This window comes from Polyergus mexicanus, unplaced genomic scaffold (genome assembly GCF_030449975.1).
Source record: "Polyergus mexicanus isolate NDT 795.1 unplaced genomic scaffold, iyPolMexi1.0 SCAF_6, whole genome shotgun sequence".
NCBI classification, from domain to species: Eukaryota; Metazoa; Arthropoda; class Insecta; order Hymenoptera; family Formicidae; genus Polyergus; species Polyergus mexicanus.
In genome coordinates this window covers 7,198,513-7,225,341 of record NW_027223326.1, presented here as the reverse complement: position 1 = coordinate 7,225,341, position 26,829 = coordinate 7,198,513, and the positions used below count along the sequence as shown (strand labels likewise).

The following is a 26,829-nucleotide window of genomic DNA, read 5'->3' as shown; positions in this document are numbered from 1 at the left end:
AAATAATTGAATATTATAAAACGATATAATCGTAAATAAAAATAATTTTGACAGCAAATTTTTAATTTGTTATACAGCTAAGAAAGATACCGTAAAGAAAGCAATTAATTTGCTATGTTAAATATTTTTGGTAAATACCAGGTATATAAATATGAAACCGGAATTTTTGTATAGAAAATACACGTTTATTGTATGAAAATGATAAAAAATATTTTATTCCAAGTATTGCCCATCGCTAGCTATACATTTTTCCCATCTCTCTGACAATTTGTGGATGCCACGCCAAAAAAACTGTTGCTCCTTTGAGGCAAACCAGTCATCGAGCCATTTTCGTACATTTTCGTAAGAAGTGAAGCGCTGCTCAGCAAGTGCGTGTCCCATCGATGCAAATAAGTAGTAATCGGATGGAGCCAAGTCTGGTGAGTAAGCCGCATGCGAAAGTATTTCCCAACTAAACGCCTCAATCGTTTCCTTGACCTGATTTTGCTGTGTGTGATGGTGCATTATCATGAAGCAAAATCATTTTGTGTTGCCTTTTTTGATATTCCGGTCGTTTTTCACGCAAAGCTTGATTCAAATCGATCATTTGTTGTCGGTAGCGTTCATTATTAACGGTTTCGCCAGGTTTTAGCAGCTCTTCATCAAACTTTTTCGGTGGTCTTCCACGTTCTTCGTTTCTCACGTCAAAATCGCCACTTTTGAATTTTTTAAACCACTCGAAGCACTGTGATTTACCAAGAGCATGCTCACCGTAAAGCTTCGACAAGCATTCGATGCGATTCTGCAGCAGTTTTCTTCAAATGGTAACGGAAAATCAATGCTGTCCGCAAATCGTAGTTCCCAGGCACAAAATTCGACATGTTCAACGCTATTAAAAACTATGCTGTTGTATGAAACTTGTATTGTTGTGAGTTGAAAATCTTTATCAGATGTCAAAACAAGAAAATGTCGCCAATGACGCGGTTTGACGGTAACTACATTGACAGCTAGGGTCATCTATGGACAAATTCCGGTTAGGTTATATCTTCCGGAAGTGGAGCCCCCCTGTAATAGGGGGGAGGGGGGAGGGCGCGAAACCCATTGCATCCAAGCATATACTTTACAACGCGAAGCGAGGTCCACCCCACAATTGTTGTACGGATGGGAAAGTATATGCGAGGATGCAGTGGGTTCCGCCTCCCTCTACGGAAGGGCTCCGCTTCCGGAAGATATAACCTAACCCAAATCTATTTCCGATTTAAAATTAAAATTTCCTTTCGATTACGTTATATAACCCATCTATGACCCTGTACCTATCTCGTAAATATAAACGAAAACATTTCTTACGTCCTCTGCAAGAAATAAAATGTACACAAATATCACTGTTCCTAATTTTATTTTATAACACTTTAAAGAAAGGATTAAAATTGTGAAATTTCAATTTAGTATATCTTTTAAACGAATGCTTTCCCCTATTTCTTTTTCTTGCGGAAAATTACTCAGAAGAACCTACGCTACAACATATTTAAGTGGCGATAAAATTGGTGCGAACGACAAAGAATGAAGAAATAGAGATGTACAATCAAATTAAAAGAAGCTAATCAATAAAAATTAAAATTACGATATCAGAGATATTTCGTTAAAAATAATCTCATTTATATGCATGGCAATATTGTCGGACGGAAAACGATCTGTCGGGCTTCCGTGAGTGTCGTCGCGAGTTCCTCTGATGCGAGTAGCGGGGGGTCGAACCACCGTCGAAGTAATGATAACGGGGAGATAATGGGACGAGTTACACCTGGAAACCCGTGGCTCTACTCTTTTATCGATCCAATCTTACGCGCTATCGATTCCAGGTGACCAGGCCCTACCGTTATCAGCCACGTGGTTGCGCGATCAAAGAGATAAAAAGAGATTCCTTCAGAACGGATCGCGAGAGAAACTTTCGCGCGTCGATTTCCATTATACATATTTACTCGGAAAACATCGAGCACCGTCGGGAAGGGCTTTATCGAGGTTGGATACGCTATTTCCGGTATAGTATACTGCGCGAGGTTTTTATCGCTACGTCTCTCTCTCTCTCTCTCTCTCTCTCTCTCTCTCTCCACCTAGTCTCATCGAGCGATGGCAGAGACGGCTAATATTTTGCAGAAATAAAGAGAAGCAACGCGACGCTTCCACGTTTATTTATAGAAACTTAATCCGATGGTATTCTTCTATGCTTGCATCACAACGGTTTTTAACTTGACATTTAGCACGATTGGACATTTCCCATTTCGTGATATTCCCGACGGTTTTTTTTTTTTCAATTTGTATGTCAGATATCTGTGCCAAAATTTGAAAATGTATAATGATTTTTGGAGAACAATAAGATATTATTTTACATCATGGAAATATTGAAAATTTAGCTATTACTAAACGAGATTCAGAAGAATTCTATCATGAAATAAAATACGCGATCTTTTGTAAAAATTAATTTTAATTATAAAATGACTTATGTAGAGAGAGAGAGAGAGAGAGGGGTTTATTTTAAAAAATTAAAAAAAAAAAACACTTTTCTTTATCAACTATATTTATCAAATATATTTATTCTTTGTAAGAGAAATATGTTTCTACGAAAAGAAATTCCCTGGAAAATAGCAATAAGATACCACTAATGCATCGATCAAATTTGCAAAATCTGTTTGTTAATGTTTGATTAATGGCAAGTGGCAACGATTGCGAGGAAATTCGTAAGACAGAGTTGACAACCCCTGACAAGCCTGTTGCTAAGCGCTCATCAACTGTCCCCCGTGCAGGATCGAATAGCCAAGAAACGAACAAACGAACGAACATGGGGCCTGCCTCGCTTAGCCACCTATCGACGCTATTGCGCATGTCGCTCTTTGTTTCCCCCTCACCCCCTCGTATCACGATGTCCCTTCCCAATCCTCCCCTCCTTTATGTCTTTACCCTGCACCCCTGCTCGTCCGCGTGCCCCGATACGAGTTACCATGGTTCGAGAAGTCTCCCGGTAGATTACCGTGAAGAAAAGAGGACGCTGACAGATACCCATCTGATTTCAACTACCGTCAATGTAATATACGAAAATCTCATACATTTCCCTTGCCGTCGCATTATTTTTGGAAAACTCGGCGGAATCTCTAGAGCGAAGGAAAAAAATCTTAATGAGCATTTTTCGCTCGTGTTCCTGATGTCGTCAGGTTTCAAGGGTCAGCACTATCCTTGAGAGTTACAGCCGCTGATGCTGTATCGGAAACTATCGGAGGAAAGTATTTTTTATAGGAAAGAGTTTCGTAATAAAAAAAGTACTCTAAAAGGATGCTCGCGAATTAAGAAAGTTTTTGTCCATCAGGGATGCTTTTTATCTCTAAACTCGAACATTAGCGCGAACGAGAAATGTGCCGACGATATTTTATTAGGCAAACTACCAAGGATCATCAAAACTGGGTGACATCATCCCAAACTACTCGTGGATGGAAGAGAGAAAAATACGGGGGAAACGATGGTACCGAACAGTTTCACGGGTACGAGATTACACCTCGAGTTAATTTATCCGATCCGAGGAAAGGACGAGAGACTCGAAGCTAGACAACAGCTTCCGATATCGGTCATCGCGCTATCTTACGACATCCCTGCTCGGAGATGTTACACAACACGGTCTCTCGTCGCCGGTAGTCGTACGACTGCACGTAGAGCAACTCGGTATTAATTGTCCGAGGTAATCCGGACAAAGGCGAATTTACACTGTCACAATCCCATCGTCGTCGTCGTCGTCGTCGTTGTCGTTGTCGTCACGGTGCAGCTTTCGTGAACCGCTCATTGAAGAAGGCATACACAGTAGGAGAAGAGGAGATGTCTTCCTAAATTGCAACGGATACGCTCGGTCTCAGATAGCAGTCGACCGGTAGTTTAGATAGACGTTAATTGTGCCCGGCGATTCGCTTGGGAACACGTCCGATGCAGAGGGAAAGAAAAAGAAAGGGAAGACGAAGTTCGTCCTGAAATAATGGTAGAACAGCCGTCCAACGACATTAGCCCGGTCACATCGTCGAACACAGACAAATTACGCGGATGGCCGGGCCGTGCGCGGTTATTCCCCGGGCTTTTCGAGAGATCCCTATCACCGCGCGTTGCGCAATCGCCCGAGCTCTCCAACCGGAGAGACCGATGATTGACGTAAAATTATGCAAAAACTGTCTGTCGTCCCGTACTCAAGCGAGAAGCGCGTTTCTTTCGCGTGGGGTGTTGCTTCTTCTCTTTATGACGAACGCGGACAAAGAGATTAAGGCAAGAACAGTCTGACACATCATCCTGGGGATCGGTCGATGTACGAGAAAGAGCGGCCAGAAAAGATTTTTTTTTTTCGATAATTAACGTAATTTCTAAAAAAAAATATATATATATATATATATATCATAGTCGGATTACATAATCCGTCGTTTTATAAAACGTCTAGGCATTTTATAAAGTGTATTTTATAAAACGATGATTATGTAATCTGGCTACGACAGAACTCTAATTGAACTAAAAAAACACATTTATAGAAACTAACGAAACCTAACGAAACAAATTGCATTAAAAAGCTGGAACCCTCAGCTTTTCAACGATTCTTTGCTCATTTCTGTACGATGATTCGTTCAAAAGTTATGACACTTTTTGTGCGCGCGTGTGACGCTTCAATCCGCGTTAACGTTTGTTCGGCGCGCTCCGTAAATTCATCGAAAATCGTACATCTTGCATAAATTCTTACGTGAAAAGTATTGCTCGTACGAAAAAAACTTATAGAATATTTCTTACGCAAAATTGTTCACTCTTTAATTTTCTACTCCCGTGTTTTTTTTGTAAAATCGATATTTAACGAGATATTTGCAGAAAAACGGAATTTAAGCCCTATTTGTTTAATTATTTTTCTTAGCGGCCATTGTACAATGATAAACTTTTTTCCCCCTTCAATCTTATACAAAAACGAAGGTCTGTGTCAAAATTCAGCTGGTTAACATTTTTTCCAAGCTTTTGCTCGATTTTTGTCTAAACTGTACTACTGTACGTGCACGACGATTATGTTCAGCCGTGTCGCATATGCGAGAGCGAAAGAGCGAAAGCGAGAGAGCGAGAGAGAGAGAGAGAGAGAGAGAGAGAAGAGTGATAAATCGGCTCGGTCGCGTCCGTGCAATTTAAATAATAAACGACGTCGTGCTCGAAGCGGTTTCGAAAGCCGAGAAAAACCGGAGAAGCCCGTATCCGCGTCGCAATTACGTCACTAATGTCATGCCAAATTAATTTAATTCTCGCACTTTCCAACAACGTCGCTCGCCATCGATTTTGACGATTTATGACGTGGGCGCGAGCAAGCGATAAGAATTATCTTATTTGATTTTCGTCGAGGCTCCTCTATTTTTTTCGATCATAACAATTGTGTGAATCAGTTTCGAGATTTCAATTCTCCCGGATGTTAAATATAAACATTTCGTTTCCCCGAAAAAACTCGAGTAAATTTATTTTTTGTTAGAAACTGACTGGGGATATACAATACTTCTAGGCGTGTATGCCAGAAGAGGAACAATATCGCAATTAAAAATACTCTCGTAATAAAATACGTTGGAAAAAAAAGAAAAAATGAGAGATCCTAGGATCTCCTCCAGGTTGTAAAAAGCGATAATAAACGCTCTCGTGAAAATTTTCGCTTACGTGATACATTGTGAGAGATCGAGAATCCGAGTGATACTTAGTTCCCGACAATTAATTTAATGTTGAAATAACGAAGGCTATTTGAGCAGATTCGGACATTCCTCGTTCGAGCGCTTCTTATAAATGGCTACCGATAATGCGAGCGAATCACTGACATTTAACGCGAACAATCTTTTTATCCATCAGCAAATAACGTTCTAATAAAATACCACATCGATGTGAAACAATATTGAAACGATATATCGCGTGATCGGGAAATTACTCCAGAAACGTGACTCGTCCCCGAACGAGTCTAAGCTTCTTGTCTCTCTCGAGGTGCACCATCGCATATCTCTCGGCGATAGCCGAGACAGAGTGGGATACGGAAATCTGAAGGACGTGGAGGCAACGCGAGAAGACGAATCGTGCACACAATGGCTTGTTGTGCCGCGTAAGCCCCACTTCGGGCTTCTCTCAGGGAGCTCGGAGTCTGAGCCGCGTGATAGCACCAGATGACTCGCTTTCACGGGGGGATGCGCGACAATGCACGTCGCGACGCATCTCGTCTCTCTATCTTGGAGGAACCGAAAATTGCGCCAGTAGGCAAAAGCGGAAGTGCGCAAAGGCACTCGCAGCCTGCTATCGATCGCGAGTTACTCGCGGGAAATAGCTTGTTAAGAAGATTGGGAAGGACCGAATGAGCTTTGCGAAGCAGGCGCGCGAAAGCCTCTTGGCTCTCTCGACGTAAAGCTTACTATACGCGGTGAATCGACGAGAAATACAGCGATACAAGAGACTTAAAGACCGTTTATTAGGCCATTTTGCCGTTAATCTTGATATATGATCCAATTTTTTCTTACCTTATCTAAAGGAATTATTATTTCAAGTAATTTTGTATTATATTATAATTCTATCATATTTACGATTACGTAATAATGTAATTGTAAATAAAATATCCTTTGCTTACCGGTATAAAATAATGCCTATATTTTTATATTGTATTAATATTTAAATTTTGCAATTAATAAGAATTTATCAAAATTTATTTTTTCTAATATAAAAAATACTGGCCACATTTTTATGTATTTATTCCATCATTTATGTATTAAATTGTGCAATTAATGAGTACTTATCAAACTTCTAATATATACTTTTATATAAAGTTTTTTTATATAAACGTGTAATTAGATAATCTGTGATGCAGCCGAAATTCGTATGAGAATTTGCGCTCGATATGGCTTATGTATCCAACGGGCGAAATGTAAAGAGTGCAAAAGACGGCAAAATGCCAGCGCGCATAAGATAAAATTAGCTGATCGGTCATGTGTGCAGTGTTCCCAGTACTCCAGAAGCGTTAAACAATTTTGCCAGGAGCACGTTCCAGAGTGAATAAAAATAGACGCGTTAATTCTGAACGGAAGATGGAAGAGTTGGAGAGAGAAAGAGAGAGAGAGAGAGAGGGGGGGGGGGAGGAAGAGGAGAGATAGCAGGAGATAAACGCCGCGGGGGGCAGTCGACCGATTATTGACATCAATGCACCTTTTAACTTGCTCAAACGGTCTTCGTTATTTCAACATTAAATTAACTGTCGGGGGGTCAAGTGTCACGAATTCCCATTCTCTTACAACGTATCATAAAAAAGGCAAAATTTTCACGAGACGCTCATCGTCGCTTCTTTCAACCTGGAGGAAATCTAAGAATATTTCATTTTTCTTTTTCGACGCATTTTATTCCGAGAGTACTTTTAATCAGGGTTGGGAAGTAACGCGTTACTTGTAACGCCGTTACCGTTACAGTTACTTTTTTTCGGTAACTGTAACGGTAATGGCGTTACAAATTTTATTTGTAACGGAAAAAGTAACTTCGTTACATTTTTCGGTAACGAGTAACGAATTTAACAGTTACTTTTGTCGTTACTTTTTTCAAATTTTTTGATTTATTTAAGATATTATTCTTGCTATTGTGCGTGATAAAATTTTTATCTTAACCGTAAAGCCGTAAGCAAATCGAGCAATTAGCATTCTTATTATGTTGTAAAAATGCTTGAATGTGATTGATCAACTTATGGCTCTTGCAAACCAGTGCGATGACGCGACGCGCGATATCCAATGAGAGCTTTATCTTTTCGGAAAAGCAGAGCTCTCATTTACTACCAGTTCTAAGTACCTTGCAACGAAAATTAGAAAATCTCAATAAATCTGACCTTATAGATTGCCATTCATTAGTTGAAGCTATTCAGCAAGGTTTAAATAAAAAGTAACTTATTAATTTGATTAATACATATGTTATTTAATTTTAAATAAGGATTTAATTGAAAAATATTATTTTACTTTAAACTATTGATTCAAAAATATTAATTTCAATAAAACAAACAATGTCGCTTAATTTACTATATTTGATTTTAGATTTCTTACAATATTTGAAACAAAAGAATTAATAATAGCAGCATGTTTACATCCAAAATTTAAGTTAAACTGGTTAACCGGAGAAAAAAGAAAACGTGCTGAAAATTACTTGGAGGATTTATTGGGAATCCGATCAACTGAAAATTCTTCAAAAGCTGGAAAATCTGACGATCACGATGATTTTTTCATTTTTGAGCAAAAAACGGTGCAAAATGAATCTGAACAAGAAGAATTGCAACGGTTTTTAAAATCAAATAATTGTAATATAGAAATGTTAAACGACTATCCAAAACTTAAAAAACTTTTTATTAAATATAATACAGCTCTACCAAGCAGTGCATCTGTAGAAAGAATGTTTAGCATCGGTGGTTCTGTATTAACACCACAAAGAGGGCATTTAAATGATGATACTATGCAGCAACAAATTTTATTAAAAATTAATAAAGAATCTCGATAAAATTTAATCATTTATTTTGTAATAAACCTTGAATGAAATCTTGCTTACAATTTTTTAAAAGTTTTTCTTATGCAAAATAATTTATTAGTTTGTATTGTAAAAAAGTAACGGAAATTGTAACGACTCGTTACTTTTTAGTAACTGTAACGGTAACGAGTTACTTTTTAAAATTGGTAACGAGTAACGGTAACGAGTTACTTTTTGGAAAAAATAACGGTAACGGTAACGAGTTACTTTTATAAAGTAACTTTCCCAACCCTGCTTTTAATTGCGATAATGTTTCTCTTCTGGCGTACACGTCTAGGGACATGTCCCTGACAGTTTCTAACGAAATGAATAAAAATACACTCGAGCTCTTTCGGAAACGAAACTTTAACATTTAACATCCGGAAGGATCAAAGTATCGAAACTCATCCGCAATTGAAAAAATAGACGAGTCTCGATGACGAGGAAGATGATATTCAAAGACGAGTTCCCTTTTCGAGGAAGTTCGCGGGATTAAGTCCCCCGAGTGCACCGGCCTAATGACGTTTGCGCCGAGATTAATCTTCGGTCGCGCGCGACTTATGCAAAGTCATACTTGAAGTAACTTCGACTTCGCTCGGCGGTAAATTAATCAAGATCGGAATTAGCGGTCCCGTTGCAGCTGTGCACACTCGCGTCATTAATGGGTTATCTGAGGCTAGAAGCCGTTTCCCTTAAGAAATATTCTTCCTTACTTTTTATTTATTACTGAAAGGTAATAATAAAAAAAAAGAAAGAATAATATATAAAGAAGAATAATAAAAACAGAATAATTTAACTTATTAATATATAAAATTATTATTTATACAGGGTGTTCCCAATTTAAATGGCAAAACTTCAAGAGTGTAGGGGACCGAAAAATTAAGATAAAAAGTCCTTTAGAAGTTTACTCGTTTTTGCTCCATTTTAGAGAAAATCGCAAAAATTCAATCTCTCGTTGTCAGTTGCTTTCTTGAGTCGATTGGCACCGAATAAACTTTCTGCTTCAAGATTCCTTACATATGTAAACATTCGATGTTATCCTTTACGGTGCCAATCGATTCAAGAGAGCAATTAAGAGATCGAATCATAGATGCGGTGCACCAAATATCACCAGAACAATATCTAGCTGCAATTAATGAGGTCGGTGCTAGATGTAATGCTTGCATTGATGCAAGGGGGCAACCTTTTGAACAATATCTGCATTAAATAGATGATAACATAAATAAAATATAAATAAATAAGTAAAAGAACGAAAACTTGTTTCGTTCCTTTTTTTGTGATTTTCTCCAAAATTCAGCAAAAACGTGCAAACCTCTAAAGGACTATTCTGTCTTAGCTTTTCGGTCCCCTATACGCTTCTCAAGTTTTGCCATTTAAATTAGGGACGCCTCGTATGATAAAAAAATGATAGAATAATAAAAATATAATAGAAAACAAAAATGTAGTAACGAGATTCTTAAAAAATTCGCCGCTAGCTAAATTTTTTTCTCGCGTCTGGAAATAGAAAAATTGCAATCGTTTAATGTATCTACCGTGATCATCGGTCCGCCATCGTGTCCGGCGGATTTACACGTGTCAGTCGCCCGCGGCGAACGTATCGAAAAAAAGTTTCATTTGACAGCTATCCTTGGCCGTGACTTGGCTTCGTCCTCCACGTGCACGCGATTACCTTGAACAAGAAGTCCTAAAAGCTTGCGTCATCCGACACGTTTTTTGATATCCGTCAATCACGTACACGTGAAAGCATCGCTTAACTATGCATCTTTTTTACTATAATATCGAATCGTATGTGCTTTTCTAAGCGATGCATCATGATGCACGATGCAGAAATTTTGAATCGATACAAATTGAATCTCGATTCCAAGTTAAATATAACATTAATTCCGATATCCTCCGTTTTCTAGTTTAAATAATTCGTTTATTTTGTTGATATTTTATGTGATATCGTTTATATATATATATAAAAAAAAAAAAATGCTCTTTTATATTAAATATAAAATAACTTTTTATTTATTACCGAAAAATAATAATAAAAAGGAAAGAATAATAGAAAGAAAATATTTAATTATTTATTAATAACACTGGAATCACATCAATTTACGAACACTCGTTAAAAGGAAAGCGAAAAGATCGAATTTATTAAAAAGCAATTTACATAAATCCAGTACATTGAATACTCGACTTGTTAAAGTAATGTAATTTGGCATGTTTAAATTTTACGGCAAAAAATATTATGATGCGGCCAGTTCTCGAGCACGCAGTATAAAATACTTGCGTTAGAAAGTTCTTGTTTCGAAGTGCGTGTCTTGTTTTTTCTAAGCGAAATTACCTTCTTTCGAATAATTGGCGCTTGTAACTCCTTAACAGGCTAGAAAACTCTATGCTCTCGCTTTTGCTGTACTTTTAAATAGCTATTGAAGAACGCGTCGCGTAATCTCTGGCCATTCGCTTCCGGCGATTATCTTGCCAGGTAGAAGAAGAGGAGGAGGAGGAGGAGGAAGCAGAGCGGGCTTGGAAAGAACGAGAGACCCGGAGCTAGAACTTAGACGGCCAGACAAGAGAGAGAGAGAGAGAGAGAGAGAGAGCCGATCTCGTCTCGAGGGTAAGATTCGTCGTCGCGCCGAAATTATTACCGTGGCCTATAAAGTCACCTAGAACGCGCACCTGGCCAAAACAATGATGCATATCCGATGCACAGTAGTGTGTAGGTACTATATACACCCTATATACAGCCGCCGCCGCTCTTGTTAAGCGTTTACACCGATCGTAAAACCTAAGAATGCCAGTCATCGTCCTCGTAAATACGCGAGGGAGACCCCGGGACCCCTCACACGATGTGCATCGCCGTCTTCGCCGGTGTTCGACTCGACGATTTTATATGCGCGCGCAAGCAAACGCATTAAATTCCCGAGTGCCACTGTGTGTAATTATGCAAATTATGCGTATCGACTATATTCGAAGTTGGTTCGTCGATTCCTCTCTCTTCGACGACGACGGCGACGGCCGTGAGATTCGATGGACGAAATTTCTATTCTCTCTCCCTTCCTCTCTCCTTCTCTCCCCCCCCTCCCCCCGTCTCGCCCCTCTCCGTCCGTGCGCGTTATGTAATACGCTGGTAATTACCGCTCTCCGCGAGTACAATGGAGAAACCCGGTAAAAGGCGGCGTCGAGAGAGAAGGAATCTAATGTATGGCCACTTTAGGTTTTAGCAACCGTGAAATATTGTATGTATGTGACCAGTAGCACTTTTAATCGTCGCAGAACGAAGATGAGTTTGAACAGAAATCTCAAATTGCGAGTAACAAATAAATCAGCGAGTTTCGCGATCGATCATTAATTTTAACAAGGGTCGAATAAAAATTTTTTCTATGCTTGTTATCTATATAATTTATAAGTGATTATAATTTGTTCAACGAAGAGATCTGTCCTTTATATTTATAAAGATATTTTTATTTCTTCAATTTTATATTCAAAATTTTCTATTTATATTTGTAAATTTGATTTTTGTCAGCCGTAGAGTATGAACTGAACAATAAAGTATTTGTTATAAATTAATAAATAAATAATCGATATAATTTTCCTTCATGATCCCTTTACTCGAAAGAGAAATCGCATTATATATACCATATATATATTAGGTGTACAACTTTGCTTCCGCCGTTTTCCTATAGATGGCTTTAGCGGTAAGTAGTGGTCGAAATAAATAGATCATAGACGTCATGCGATAAACTTGGGCATCTGTCAACATAATCCCATAGAAACATTAGTCGATTTGTGTCCGCATCATAAAGTTATTCTCGATTGAAAAATGTCAGTTTACGAGCCAAATTCTCGTCATTTGCGGGAGGTTTTAATTTTCTGCCTCAATATGAAGAAATCTGCGGCTGAGGCTCATCGAATGCTCTCAAATACTTATGGTGAAGCCGCTATTAGTGAAAGAACGTGTCGTGAGTGGTTTCGACGCTTCAAGAACGGTGATTTTCACATCGAAGACCGGCATAGCGGTGGAAGAGAGAAGGTGCAGAATTGGAGGCATTACTTAATGAAGATTCGAGTCAAAGTCAAAAAAATTGGCACGATCATTGGGAGTGACTCAACAAGCAATTTCAAAACGCCTCAAAGACATATAACCAGTTTTTTACAATAAAGCCTCGAATTTCGGGAAAAAAACGGCGGAAGCAAAGTTGTACACCTAATGTAAAAAAAAAAAAAAAATTATACATATATAAAATTATACACGGCATAATTTCTATAGAAGTTTTATAATACAATATCTATGTAAAATCATATTAAAGCACGCAGTTTACCGAATATTGCGATTATACGCGTTTCTTTGTAGAATCAAAAAAAAATGTACGTCTATCTTCCCTTACACCAAAAAAAAAAAAAAAAAAAACTTCCACTGTAAAAAAACTTTTTAAATATTCAGACACATTTAAATTCAGACATATTTAAATTTTCAGATCTGGATGTCTGAAAAAAAATTTTACGACCATCTATCTTAATCATCGGATTCGTTTTTTTGAAAGTTTAAAGAAGAGCGTGTCTGAGAATTGAAGTGTGTTCGAGAATTCGAACATCATTCATTCATGTGTCTGAAAATTCAAACAGTCCGCGAAGAAGCTGCAGACACTTCGTCTCTGAACTTCTTTTCGGTCAGTTTTGCTTTTACGGCGCTCGTTTCCCAAGTACCTTATATTTGCTGGCTAGTAAGATGAATTAATGCTAATACTCGCGTTTGACAATGGGCGACGCGACAGTATTCTCTCGGTATGCATTCGGGATCAGGAATGCCGGCGAGAATACGGACGAGCGCGTAGAGGTTATGTAATAACCGCTGATAGTCGCGCGCGAGACTCCAGAGACGCGGCAGCTGTGCGGGATCTACGACGAGCGGAAGAGAGCGGCAGGAGCACAGGCTCGAAGGGGGACAAGAAAAAGACGCGAAATTTGCTAAATGCGGAACGGAACAGCGGACCGCGTCCGAGATAGCTGAGCGGGGGGGCTTAAATAAAGTTGGACGCGCGCCAACCTGAGCTTGCATCGGCGATATTTATGACTGGCGCTAGGCGATCTATATGATTAAAGTCTTTAAAGTTCCTACCTTAACTTCTCGGTGCGAAAAAGAGATAGAGACTCGCGATGTCGTGCGATCGTCGTCGTAAAATACAGAAAGAAGGACGATACGAAGAGGAACGAGTTATGACTGTCCCGATTCGCGGATATATCTGTCATTGTGTTTTTTCTCCTTTTTCTCGCTACGCGATTGCGGGGGATAATCGTGTTAGAAGAACTCACTGTCCCCGAGACAATCCACGGTGAAAGCAAATAATAGTACCTTTTCGAATTTCGACGATCAATTAAAAAGACACAATATTTATTAGATTTAGTAAACAATCGATAATCAATAATTAATAATCAATATCAATCAATATTATAATTTAATAATCAATAATTTAATCAATAATTATAAATAATTTATATTTATTTAATAAATATTTTTAATAATTATTTTAATAATAATTTGTTTAATCTCTCTCTAAAAAAGGCATGTTAACTGAGTGAATTCAATTTGTATCGAAGTATTGAGGCCTCTTTTCCGCGATGCTGATTGGCTGTCTCGCTTGTGCGCTGCGATTTGCTTCATTCGTGTTATTTGCAACTGTCAAATCATGCACATTTTGACAGTTTGACAATTTGTGAAAGAAAAAGTTAAAGTTAGGAAAGAAAAGTTCAAAAAATTGAAAAACGTCCATAAATAAAAGCGCGCGCGCAGCGCGCGCCTGTGTTGTTCTAGTAATTATAAATAATTTAATAAATAATTATAGATAATCGATAATTTTCTGAATATTATCAATGATTTTATGAATCGCGCGAATTTCAATTACTACTTTAATAGCAGATATTAATAATCTTGTTATCAAATTAAGAGAATTATTTGTCAAAAAAAAAAAATAAGAAAGAAGACAAAATTACACGACTGTCATTGTTTCCCCTCCGTGTCACTAGGTTACTATATGAGAGAGATTCCTGTTCTTGTAAACGATCCTTTCGACTTGCGTAACCGGTTTTTACTCTGCAGAGAGATAATAAATCAATTTATTTATACATTTGAGTAAATGATAAAGATTAATATAGATCGCCACAAAACAGTCCTGTGCGAAAAAACATAATTTATTGCTCATGATCCGATGTTTTACAACGACCGAGTCTGGTGTGTATGGCATTGTATAAAATTAGGCCGCGTAGTTTAATCAATGTTAAAGAAAATAAAAAGCTTTTTTTTTCTTTTTTAATCTCAAGACCTTTTCAGATTTCTATGTATTTCAACGACTCACGCTGAAACGGCATGAATCGCGTGTCCGCAGAAGAAGAAGAAGAAAAAAAAAAGAAGAAGGAGAAGAAAAGGAGGAAAAAGAAGAATCGGCCTCGTAGAGTTGGTCGCGTCTGTCAGGTCAGACATTATATCGCGTTATATAATGCAGGGACGATTAGATAATCGTAATTATAGGTTTGCGCAGGAAGTGCAGCGGAGTCCCCGGGGCCCGTAATCAGACCCACCCACTCGCGCGCATGCTCGCGATATACACAACACACGTGGCCATGCCACGTATACGCGCGCTTGCACGCGTCATCTTGCCCTCACGCTCGATATGACGTGCGCGAAAACCTTGCATGCGTGCCACGTGCGAATTACGTAACGGATCGAGTTTTCTGGTCGTAGCGAAAAAGTCGACGCAGTACACGCAGGATTATCGAAGGAATTTCACGTATTATCGGACGAGATACCGCGGAGGATATCGTTCGGTAATACTCCGAGATTATCGGAAACCATTGAAGGATTTCGAGGAGAATATCGAGGAAGAGCTCACCTGATTTGTCATACTGGATATCGTGTGAATCGGACGTGAACCGCGAGCCTACCGGTACATTTTTTTTTCGCACAGACCTTGAAGAGACAGCGCGCGTTTCTCCGGTTATCGGATGTGTCAGTGACGCATCAGCGGGGAAAGTCTGACAGGAGCGGGTATCGAGACCGATGGACGCGTTTCACTGTTATTTCATTTTATCTGCCCCCCCCCCCCTTTTTTTTTGTTGGGATGACGCGAATGTCCGCCACAGAGTTAACGGAGAGGAAAAGAGAGAGCGAGAGAGAAAGAGGAAGGGCTACTAGGGATGGCGATTGCGGGGAAGCGATGGCAGGGGGAAATCGTTCAATGTCAAGGTTACATGGACGCATGCGCATAGAATCGCCCATACGCCAGAGGAGTGACAAGGCGGAAGCGGTGGTCGGGGGTGGAAGGGAAGCTGCGGCGGCGGAAAAAGAGGACCTGCTAGCCTTGGTAGGATGCTCTCTGCAGTGGGGATAAGAGATGCATCTCCCGTTCTCCCGGCGCTACATCTGGCCGGTGAAAATATATAATGCCAATTGCGTATACGAGATGCCCGAGGCTTACTGAGTAAGCGCGCGGAATTTATTTGAATGAGAACAGCTGCGAGCGAGATTACCACCGTTCGCTACGCTGTTTTGTATTCACGAAACCGCGTAAGAGCGGAATGTCCCATTACGTGATTCGTATCTCGAGAAGATTTAGAGACGAACCATTAAAAAGAAAAAGAAAATGAAAATTGTGCAAATTAAAAACTTGCACATTGCTTCCTTATCAATTTACATATATTTCCCTCATAAAACTTAAGGTCCTTAAAGCAAGTGCGTTTTTTTTTCAATTTGTGACTTTCTCATAGAGGAAAATATCCAGAAATTTGCAAAAGTTAGAGCTTGTACAAATACTCCGCATAAAATTCAAAATTTTATAAAAAATAAACCCTTTCATCGATCCTCATCAAATTCAATACCAATCATCCTTTGATGATACTCTATCTATGTAAAAAAATTTAACCAGATATGTAGAAATTTGAAAAAGTTAGAGCTTGTACAAATACTCCTCATAAAAGTCAAAATTTTATAAAAAATAAACCCTTTCATCGATCCTCATCAAATTCAATACCAATCATCCTTTGATGATACTCTATCTATGTAAAAAAATTTAACCAGATATCTAAAAATTTGCAAAAGTTAGAGCGTATACAAAGATTTCTCAGAAAATTCAAAATATTTTATAAAAAATGAACCCCTTCACCGATCCTCACCAAATTTAATACCAACCATCCTTTAATAATATTCTATTCATTTTGAAAAATTTAGCCCAATATCTCAAAAATTGCGGAAGTCAAAAGTTGTACACACAATGTACATTCATACAAATATACATACAGGTATTTTTTTTTTTAAATATATAATTTTTCGACATGTTGGAACATTTTAAACACATTGGCATCGAAAATTGGAAAAAAAAAATTTTGTCACGAAAACAAAACTTCCTCTACGAGGATGCAAAATAAAAAAAAAAAAGAGAACAATTCAGCGTAATATTAAATCCGAATATGATTCTGTTTAATCAATTTTTTTCTTTCTCTCCGAGTTAATGATTTTCATACAAGAAAAATAATAGTATTCAAAAATACGACAGTTATATTTTATTTAATTTCAGATATACGTGTAGAATTAAAAGTTTAATATCTGTTTTCTCTATAATTTTCTAAATATAATTATTTGTTCTTTTTACATAAATATATAAGCGATACACATTGTTGTAATATTTATGACAAGAACTTAAGAGAAACTTTAAACGCGCGGGCTTCTCCGGCACGATTGCCTCAAGCAATTTCTTTCGCTACCGAGTGAGACAGAAATAGAGTAAAGTTTCGTGAGTGCAATTTAAGTTACCCCGAAAAAGGTAACATCGAGATGCGAGGCACAATTTCTGCAACGCGAACGGCGTTTTCGGCAATCCCTGTCGTCGAGCGTTCGTTAATTGTCCCGCGGCAAGACAAAGCACGTTCCATTTAGTCGGAGAATTGCGAACCACCGCCTCTCGGAAAATGGGAAAGCGGAATCGACAGTGGCCGATAGCGAACTTGTATATCGTTCGCAAAGTATCGAAAAACGATGGAACCAAGCGCACCCCATCACTCTCGTCGAGAAAATCGCGCGAGGGTGTGTTCCGTAACAGATATTCTTTCTCGATAATTGACGTTTTTTTTTTTCCGTATCACTGATAATTTTCGAGAATTATTCTCGCCAAAGACATTTATTATTCCTGGAAGGGAGAAATTGGAGGGAGAACGCAGCTCTTAACTTTTAGAAGACAGAAAAAGATAGAAAAGACAAAAAAAAATAGAAAAGATGAATCTCTCTCTCTTGCATAGATATTTTCTCGAATCTTTAAAGTTCTTAGCCGGTTAAACGTTGTTTGATCTCAAAGCAAGATACTGTTTTCAAGACATTATAACGGGCTTTCTCCCCGTCTTTCTTCAAGAGTTAAGCAAATTTCGATGCGAAGGGAACCAGCGGCGACCAGCTCGATCATCGGTATTTTCAGAGTTTGTCGCGACATAAATGTTAGACGAGCGAACGGAAGAGGAATATTCCCCGCCTCCTCCACCGTTTCCTCTCTTCGGCCGCGGGCGACACCGGAGCTTTAATTTATACCCCGTAGCCCCGTCTCTTTCTCCCCCGCCGCCGCTCGCTCGAGCCACGAATAAAGCTTCCGACGAACTTTTTTAATGCTGGTCGCGCACTTTTCGAAAAGCACCGATCGTAGCACTCGCGCGACTTCTAAGCGATCACGTATTATCATTGAGAAGGGTCATAAAGACGGCGAGGCAACTCGTCTGAGATGCGGAAGAAAAGCGACCGGGGTAGGAAGGGGAGAGAACTCGCGTTTCGTTTTTAAACAATACTCCGAGAAAGATATATCGACAAAAGTATCGGCAAATTCGTGTCGTAGGTGTACTGGTGAATCATCCCTGAATTTAAATTACATTAAATCATACGTTAACAATTTATGTAAAATTTGAAAGAACGAGATTTCCAGATTCCAAACGCAAGAACGCAACGCTTTTTTTAGAGACTATAATACAGATCAACACAAACAAGACGCTATTATAATAAACCATACACATTATCGATTTCATTTTAAATTTCAAATAATTATAGACTCGAAGAATATTATAATAGAATCGTAGGAACTCTCTCCTAGAGTGCAAATGACAGCTGCTGTCAAAGTTCGATTAAGGGTAACCTAGTCGCCGCGTATATTCCGCCTCCGTCTGGGAACGACGGTTATCAGTGCAGATATGGGCGACGATAACAATGACGACGGAGATGTGGTGCGGCTTTATATCCCGTCGGCGATTTAGCCGGTGCCCTCTCCCCCTTGCGAGCAAGTCAAAGATTTATATGCGAGGGAACCTTGTTCATTGATACAACGATACAGTTACCGATCCTGTTGCAAGTTTATCTATGAAATTTTCTTCTCTAGAGTTTTTTTTTTTTTCTTTCTTTACATTTCTTTCCTCCCCATTTTCTTAACATGAGATTAACAAATTAATAATTTTAATATTAACTATTTATTAATTAGCTTTTACAATTTTGATATTTTTACTCTTATTAGTAAGAATTATAAGCGAATGATCAAGGTCCTTCTCCTTCTCTCCTTTATTCTCTTAATTAATTTATTTTAATATTATTTATAATAATAATAATAATAATAACAAAAATATTAATAAACGATATTAAATATTATTAATATTAAATAATATTAAAATAATATTATTTAATAATAAAAATTTTATTGTAATAATTTCCAACTCGCAACAAAAAAATCTTACCAATTTCAAAATTTAAATAATAAAGATACGGGAATGAGCAAGCTTTTAATAAAATCTAACATATTCTGATTACGTCACTGTTAGCCCCGACTATTTCATTCCGGTGATGTGGCTCTTTCAAATGTTTCCGTCCTTTTCACTTACGGCGATGCATCCGATGATGCAAGACAGAGATGAGGAAGTATGGGAGGATAAAGGGAAGAGGACTGTGGGGGTGAAGGGGTGGGGGGGGGGGGCAGAGTGTCTCGGCGGAGTCGTAAAGTTAAATTAAAAATTTCCATGCGACAGCTTGGGCGAAGAGTCGGGGAGAAGACGCGGGATAGAAGGATAAGGAAAAACGGTCGCGCCGGAAATTCTCTCTCGCGCCGCCCCTTGTTGTCCTTGCCCGTCTTTATCCTGTCGTCCTATTTCCTGACGAGTTTGGGGGAAAATGGGTCAAGCTCGATCGTACATTAATCTTAGCCTCCCGGATTCGAATTAATAGATACGCGCGTCGCCCGAGTTTCTGGGTCGTCGCTATTAGTCTTCGCATATTAGAGATATCAGTTTGAAAAAATAGAAGAAGAAAAAGAATGAAATTTATTTTACCTTAATATATGTAATTTTATTACTTCTCGTCGCATTCTCTTCAAGCTTTCGTTTCTATTCTATTTTTTTAGACTCTTAATTTTACACGCTTGTGGAAAGAAAATATTCGGGAAAGAAAAATTGCAATTGATTTCTTTCAATATCTCGGCTTGTTGGTATACGCGAGGGCCGCCGAGCCCTCTACGGAGTACGCTTCGGAAAATCAGCATGAGATTGGGGATAAATTTTTAACGGGGCGATCACACACAGCGATGCTTTTAACGGAACGTCGTACGCGCCGTAGTCGCGCGCGTAATAAAAGAAGCCGAGAGAGAGAGAGAGAGAGAGAGAGAGAGAGAGACGGGGAAGAGAGAGTACGTGAAAGTTTCATAACCGGTGTGTGTATGTGTGTGTGTGTGTGTCGTGACTATTTTCGGCAGGCGGATATTTCGAGGCGAGAAGCGGCGGCGGCGGCAAAAGCGCGATAGGCAGGGAAGAGAGAAACGACGTCGGGGGAATACCTACTACCCGGGAGTTTATGTCTACCTTTACGATCCAATTTTGCAGCGCGCAAATGTCCCTCCACGGCTTCGCGATTCGCCGTATGCAAAATTCGGTAGCACTCGGAGACGAAGGCGTAAGACCCCCGGCGAGGAGGGAGGAGGGGGCGCGTGCGTTGGGATGCGCGCGGACGCGACTCCGGTGATATTTCGAGGAGAGAGAGAGAGAGAGAGAGAGAGAGCTCATCGAAATAAAGAATATAATGAAAGAGTGGAGGCATAAAAGCGCGGAATAAAACAATGGCGCGCGCGCGCGCGAGCAGGGCTACGAAACGATACGGTGCTTACCAGCGCGTTTCCAGGATGGCGGCTAAAATATGAGAGCGCAAGAAAGCCTCCCCCGCGCGTCGGAGCTTCTCGTCAGTCTCGCATATTTGGGTGATGTGCCTTTTTTCCCCTCTCTCTCTCTCTCTCCATTCGTCTTTCTCCGAATCCCCCCTTCCCTCCGGCGTGCATATATGGTATATATACACACACACACACACACACACATACATCGTTATTCTCCAGCCCTCCCGGAGAAGTGCTCGCGCGCGCGCGCACGTTCGTATACCATCTATAGCTCTTCCTCCATACCCCAAGAGCTCTCTCTCTCTCTCTCTCTCTCTCTCTCTCTCTCTCTAGCGGATATATAGGTAGAAGCCGGGTTGGTCGATAGTTCGCGCGTAGCAACAGCCGGCCGGGGCTTTTTGCCCGACTTTTAAACCCCTGACTGTAACCGAGGTACTGCACTCCCGGCCTTTCCGCCCCCTCCCGCCATCCCTCCCCCTGACGAACGGAATCCTCCCTATTCAAGTCTGATACCCGACCTGGCAACGGATGGAAATAAATGATAAAAGCGGAGAAAAGAAAGAAGACGATCACATGACTGATGATCGAGAAGAAGATGGACAGTTTGGTGGAGACGTCAGATGATTAGAAACGTCACGGTCGGCTGGAGCCAATCGCTAACAATTCCTGCAACATCATGAGATTACAGCGAGACTGTGAAATTTTTAAGAAGGAACTCCTCGTGTACGCGCATGCGTATCATTGTAACGTTCATTGATAATGGACGTAGTAACTATAGAGAGAGAAAGAGAGAGAAACCGCGCAGTTTAATTTTAATACGACGTACTGTTTACGACGACTTTAACAAGCAACGATAGCTTCGAGAGGGAAGCCTTATTTGCTACAATTTGTTGAATTGCCGCATTAAAACCCAATAATTAACGCTCGCATTGAAATTCCAAGAAGGTAAAACCCACTTGAATTTAAATGAGGGGATCGACGGGGCTCGGTAACAATGCCGAGGTGGAAAAACGGAAAAGAACGCCGTTGTTGGATACTCCCAACATTTCCGGTTCATCCAAGCCGGCTGTCTCGCGCCATTAAGGCAAATATAATGTCTGACTAAAAACGGACCGCGACTACGCGCTTTCACGTCAACCGCGAACGATCTATCAAACGCCGTGGACACTCGTTAAGTAGGCTGAACGAGATGATACAATGACGAATAGATTGGTTCATTACACTAGATGATAATATTTCTATTTATATATATACTTATACTTCGATTTTCGAATTGATATAAACGAATCAATTCCAACGACGTAATTCCAAAATCAAAGTATATACAGGATAAGTCATTAGAAAACTTTTAAGGTATCTTCATAATCTTTAAAAACTTTTGACGCCTCTTTCTAAAAAAAAAAAAAAAAAAAAGTAGCCCCTTTAAAATCATTCCATTTTTTCTAAAATGTTTTCGTGTGTAAAATCAATATTTATCAAGGTATCTTAGAAGGCAATTTCTAGTGACTCATCCTGTACATAAATCGGTCGTAATTTTAAAATCAAAGTATATATAAATGGACTTAATTCGAAAATCAAAATGTACAATAAAAATTTTACAAAAATAATGTATATTGTTCATTTTGGGGAAAAAAAAAAAAAAAAAAATCTGATCGAGAAGTTGATTCAACGCATCAATTTATATCCGCAAATGTTAAAATTTATAATACTTAAATTTAATATAACAGATTGAGATATAAAATGTTTAAGATATATTTTTTCTATTTTATCTTTCACCAGAGTAGATCTTTTCAAATTCAGGAGATTGAATCCGCGCGCGGGGCTACATTGGCACGAAACTTTATTCCCGAGTTTCAATCTATCCATTTAAATGTGCAATTACGTGCAACGTGAAAAATAGAAACAGTGCGGGAAAGACGGAAAATACGAAGTTTGCCCTGTCGGTTCGACACACCCACACACGCGCACACACACAACGCACGATGCGAGGGATGCACTTTTGTTTCCTTTCGAATAGAGATAAAAGCGGAACACGAACGAACGATATCCATGATCGAAGCTTTCAATCGAAACGAAGTGCAAGACACGTTCGCACTCTCTTCGCGAGAGAAGTTACCCATTCGCGAAAATGTACAATGGAGACGAGACTTCGAAGAAGATCGTTCAAAGTTTCATCTTCGCTTCACACCACGTGCACTCTTCTCCTCGTCGTCTATTTTTTCGCCGGTGATTATTTTTAGATCTTCCCTCAAACTTCACCTCCTATTTTCACCATCGAAATATCGAAGCCATGCAGTTATAGAAAGACTCTCGATTGTCGTTAAATTATTTAATATCTGAAAACTTTAAACTAGTAAAAGAATCAATTTTTATTTCTTGCGATTTATAATTATCCGAGTATCCCTATAAACAATGAATAATTTCTTGTTATTACTCGGGACTGTTGTTAAAGCATGTCGGGGACCGTCCCTATCAATTATGTTTATTTTGCAAACAAATATCGGTTATTTTCCGTCCTACTTCGAATAGATAATTCATAATTGGTAAACTGTAATTTATTACCGGAAGCTTATTAAGATTGCTACTTCAAAACCAGTTCTTCCAAACTGCTCGAAAATATATATGTTTCACACCCGCTTCATTTAATCAATATTCCTTATGGAAGTTTCGTGAATATTTTATTACTATAACCGTAATGTAACGCGTTCTATGTAAAAAAAAAAAAAGAAAAAAAAAATATATATATAGAGACAAAAATTATATTGTACAATTATTATAAGATAAAAATACTATGACAAGTTGCCAAGATTGTGTGCAAGAAAAAAAATGTAATTATAAGAAATTATCAATATTCATACAAAAATTACGTAAGCGTCTTATGTAACTCGAAAACAGTCAGTATTTCAGTTTATTAAGAAAGAAAAAAAAAAAAAAAAAAAATAGTGACGCGCATTAAACACACTGCAGAAAATTGCAACTTTTCGAAACTTTCTCTTTAAAATTTCATTTATGAAAAACAATTTCGCAATCTCGCCTTTAATATAACATTTAAATTAATATATTACATCCTTTTCTCTTTGCGTATTTCGTAGAGTCTAAGAGAAAGCATATTTTAATGATCGGCAGAGTTTATTCTCCAATCACTTTTATTATTCATGCAATTCTGGATGATGCAATTCTCGCGGTTTAACGATAAGGCGGTAACGCCTTGAAAAATATTTTCCCGAGAAGGCCGGCTACGGAAATTATAATGAGAACAAGCTATATTTTCATCTCTCTCCGACGACGACGAGAGAAAAAAAGAGATAGAGGAGGAAATAAGTCAGTCGATGGAAGGGTAAACGGGGAGGCCGGGGGAAGGGAGGGGGGTAGACCGGTACGTGTCTAGCTTCGAGAGTACACACCGGGGTTGTCGTCCCTCTAGCTGGCTGGCACGACCTTGGAATCAGCTGTGCGATACGAGGATGAAATTTCCTACCGGGCGAGACGCGCCGACATCTTAGCGCGTAGAAGGACGCGAAGAATATCGTGAAGGGAGGAAGAAAGAGAGAAAGAGAGAGAAGGAGAGAGAAAAAGAGAAGAAGTCTATATCTCGACGAGATCGGGGATGGCACGACAATGAGGTCAGTGCGATTCGATGGGGATGGATCCTTCTTGGCATTCTTTGCGTAACTTATGACGGTACTTTCCCGAGAAAATTTCCTTTCCGGATCGCGTCTCGTGAGAAAGATATATATGTCAGTGTTCCTTTTGACATCTTTCACTTTTAATTTCGTTCGACGAGATGTGAATGCATCAATTTCCCCCATTAGCGAATATTTCCCGTACAAAGAGTATCTACTTGTTTAATATATTTATTTGTCATATAAAAATGTATCGTAAATAACAGATATTCGATAATTGACGATAATGTATCCGATAATGGATGCGGAGCTATTAATTTTCATCGAACAAGAGACATACATTAAAAATTATTCATAAAAGCAATTATAAAGAGAAATCTCCTCTTCCCATCCCATAAAATCTTTCTTTTTATATTTTAATTATCTTATATTTATTTCATTATTATCGGTATATTACGTTTCGTTAATACCCGTGATAATTTTAACAGACACGCGAAACGTCGGTATTATTTATCTGTTTAAATTTGATTGTTTAAGCTGTCTCACAAATTTTATATAATGACAGTCATGTGTCCGAAAATCCTTCAAAATCATCTTAATTCACAGCAGCTACGATAAATATAAGTTTAATTATTAAATTCTATTAATTCTAAAGTCTTTGCTTCGTTTTTGCTTGCTCGAATTTTTAATAATTATTTCTCACATAGGAAATTTTATATAGATATTAATTTAATTACACCGGTTAACAAATCAAACAAAATAAATAAAATAACTGACTGCTCAACTATACTCTGTCCAAAGAAAGAATGACCTCGGTCCGCGCATAAGCGGGCAAAGTGGGGTGAACATACTCAATACCGTATACGTATCATGTAGATACGGCTTTTGTGGGTGGAGACCTGCGCGAAACGGACGAGTTTTCGTCCGGACCGAGGTCATTCTCTCTTTGGACGGAGTATAGCTGAAAATCTTTCATAAAAAATTAACTTATTATTTTTTTTTTCTCTCTTCAACAATCGCTTGATTCTGAGAGAATCGATTATGGATCGGCGAATTTACACATATTATCGCGGCAGCGATAAAAGCGACGATATATGATATCCGTTAGTCGCGACAGTGTAATTCTCGTTGCCATAGTTCAACCTTTGTATAAACAGAACGTGTGAGAGAGCTAACAAGAGAGAACTATGCATCTGTGCACTCGAAATAATGAACGCACACGAGCGAATAGAATCTCAACCGAGGGAGTGGCTCGGCAATTCCCGCGTATTTCGCTCGGAATCTCGCATTAAAGATCAATAGATAACGAGCTAATTGCTATAATTATTGTATTTAGCCGCTAACAGCATCATCATCATCATTATTAGCAATGAATTTCCTTATATTTCAGTATATCAATTAGAGAATCGATAAATGCGCGTGACCGTCGAGAACAATAATGCAATTTGCCCGCGAGCGTTATTTACTGGTATATTAATATCAATCAAATCTATTTATTTCGCTTGTAAAAAAGGGAATAATTTCGATAAAGAATATATATACATATACATATAATTACAATATAATTACATATATATATATATATAAAAAATATTCTTTGTTAAAATATATTATCTCTTCACAAGCGAAAATTTATATATATGATTAATAGATAATATAAATAAGAATGTAATAAAGAAAACAATTAAGAATCGAATAAGAGAGAAAGTAAAGAAACGCAAGAAGGTGTTAATCGAAAGAAAGAGCATTGAAAAGCTCGGGATTGCACGAGTTAATCAAGATCCCGTAGACGCTATGAAAGTTCGACGAGGGACGACGGCTCGTGCAGGGAAAGGGATGACTGTGAAGGCAATGATCGAACGTGGCGTGACCCGGCAAATTAATGTCACTCGAGGTAATTTCAACGTAATCGCCTCTTCCATTCCATTTACCACGTCTAAAGCGAAATTTACCTCTCGAGCATATCCGAGGCTACAGAGAGTGGCCCATCGAAAATACATCGCGGGCGTCGTAGAAATAATTCTCCCCCCCCCCCCCCCCCACGAGAGAGACAACTGTCTCGTTATTTTACTTATATAGTAATGGCGAGTTATATGAGTTCCGTTCTTTTTTCTTTTTTTCCTCAAATTTAGTCAGCTACTTTTACGCCAAATACCATGCGTAATCGAAATCGTTGAAATCCTTTACTAAAATTAAATTTATTTAATTAAAGCGCTTAGAACGATACGAAAAGACTTAAGCCGTATTCATAAAAAAATTTGAGCGAATAAATTATTCATAACTTTACCAATTCCCCCTTTTCGCCCTCATCTCCAAAATTCTCCTTTACGGCTTAGATCCTTATATGGTATATCTCAGCGCTCGAAATCATACATATATCACTTACGTTGGACACATTATAGCTGCTGTACTGTTCTTTGGGGCTGCCGCTGCCGTTCTGTTCGCACTGCTTGTTCTTGAAGGCTCGGTAATTCTCTCGGAGCTGTTTGCCGTACTGGAACAATACAAAGCAGTACTCTGCGTTGATACCACTGCTT

General features: G+C 38.7%; 1 protein-coding gene across 11 annotated transcripts in view; it reads right to left on the bottom strand.

The window, feature by feature from the left end:
• LOC138933905 (growth factor receptor-bound protein 14) overlaps positions 1-26,829 on the bottom strand; it is a 375,103-nt gene that overhangs the window by 17,085 nt on the left and 331,189 nt on the right. For 10 of the 11 annotated variants that reach the window (XM_070297102.1, XM_070297099.1, XM_070297110.1 and 7 more), the window contains one exon: positions 26,679-26,786. The exons of the other annotated variant lie outside the window; for it this stretch is intronic. In XM_070297102.1, the coding sequence (XP_070153203.1) occupies positions 26,679-26,786 (108 nt within the window). The remainder of the gene's footprint in view (positions 1-26,678; positions 26,787-26,829) is intronic. 11 annotated transcript variants of the gene reach the window in all.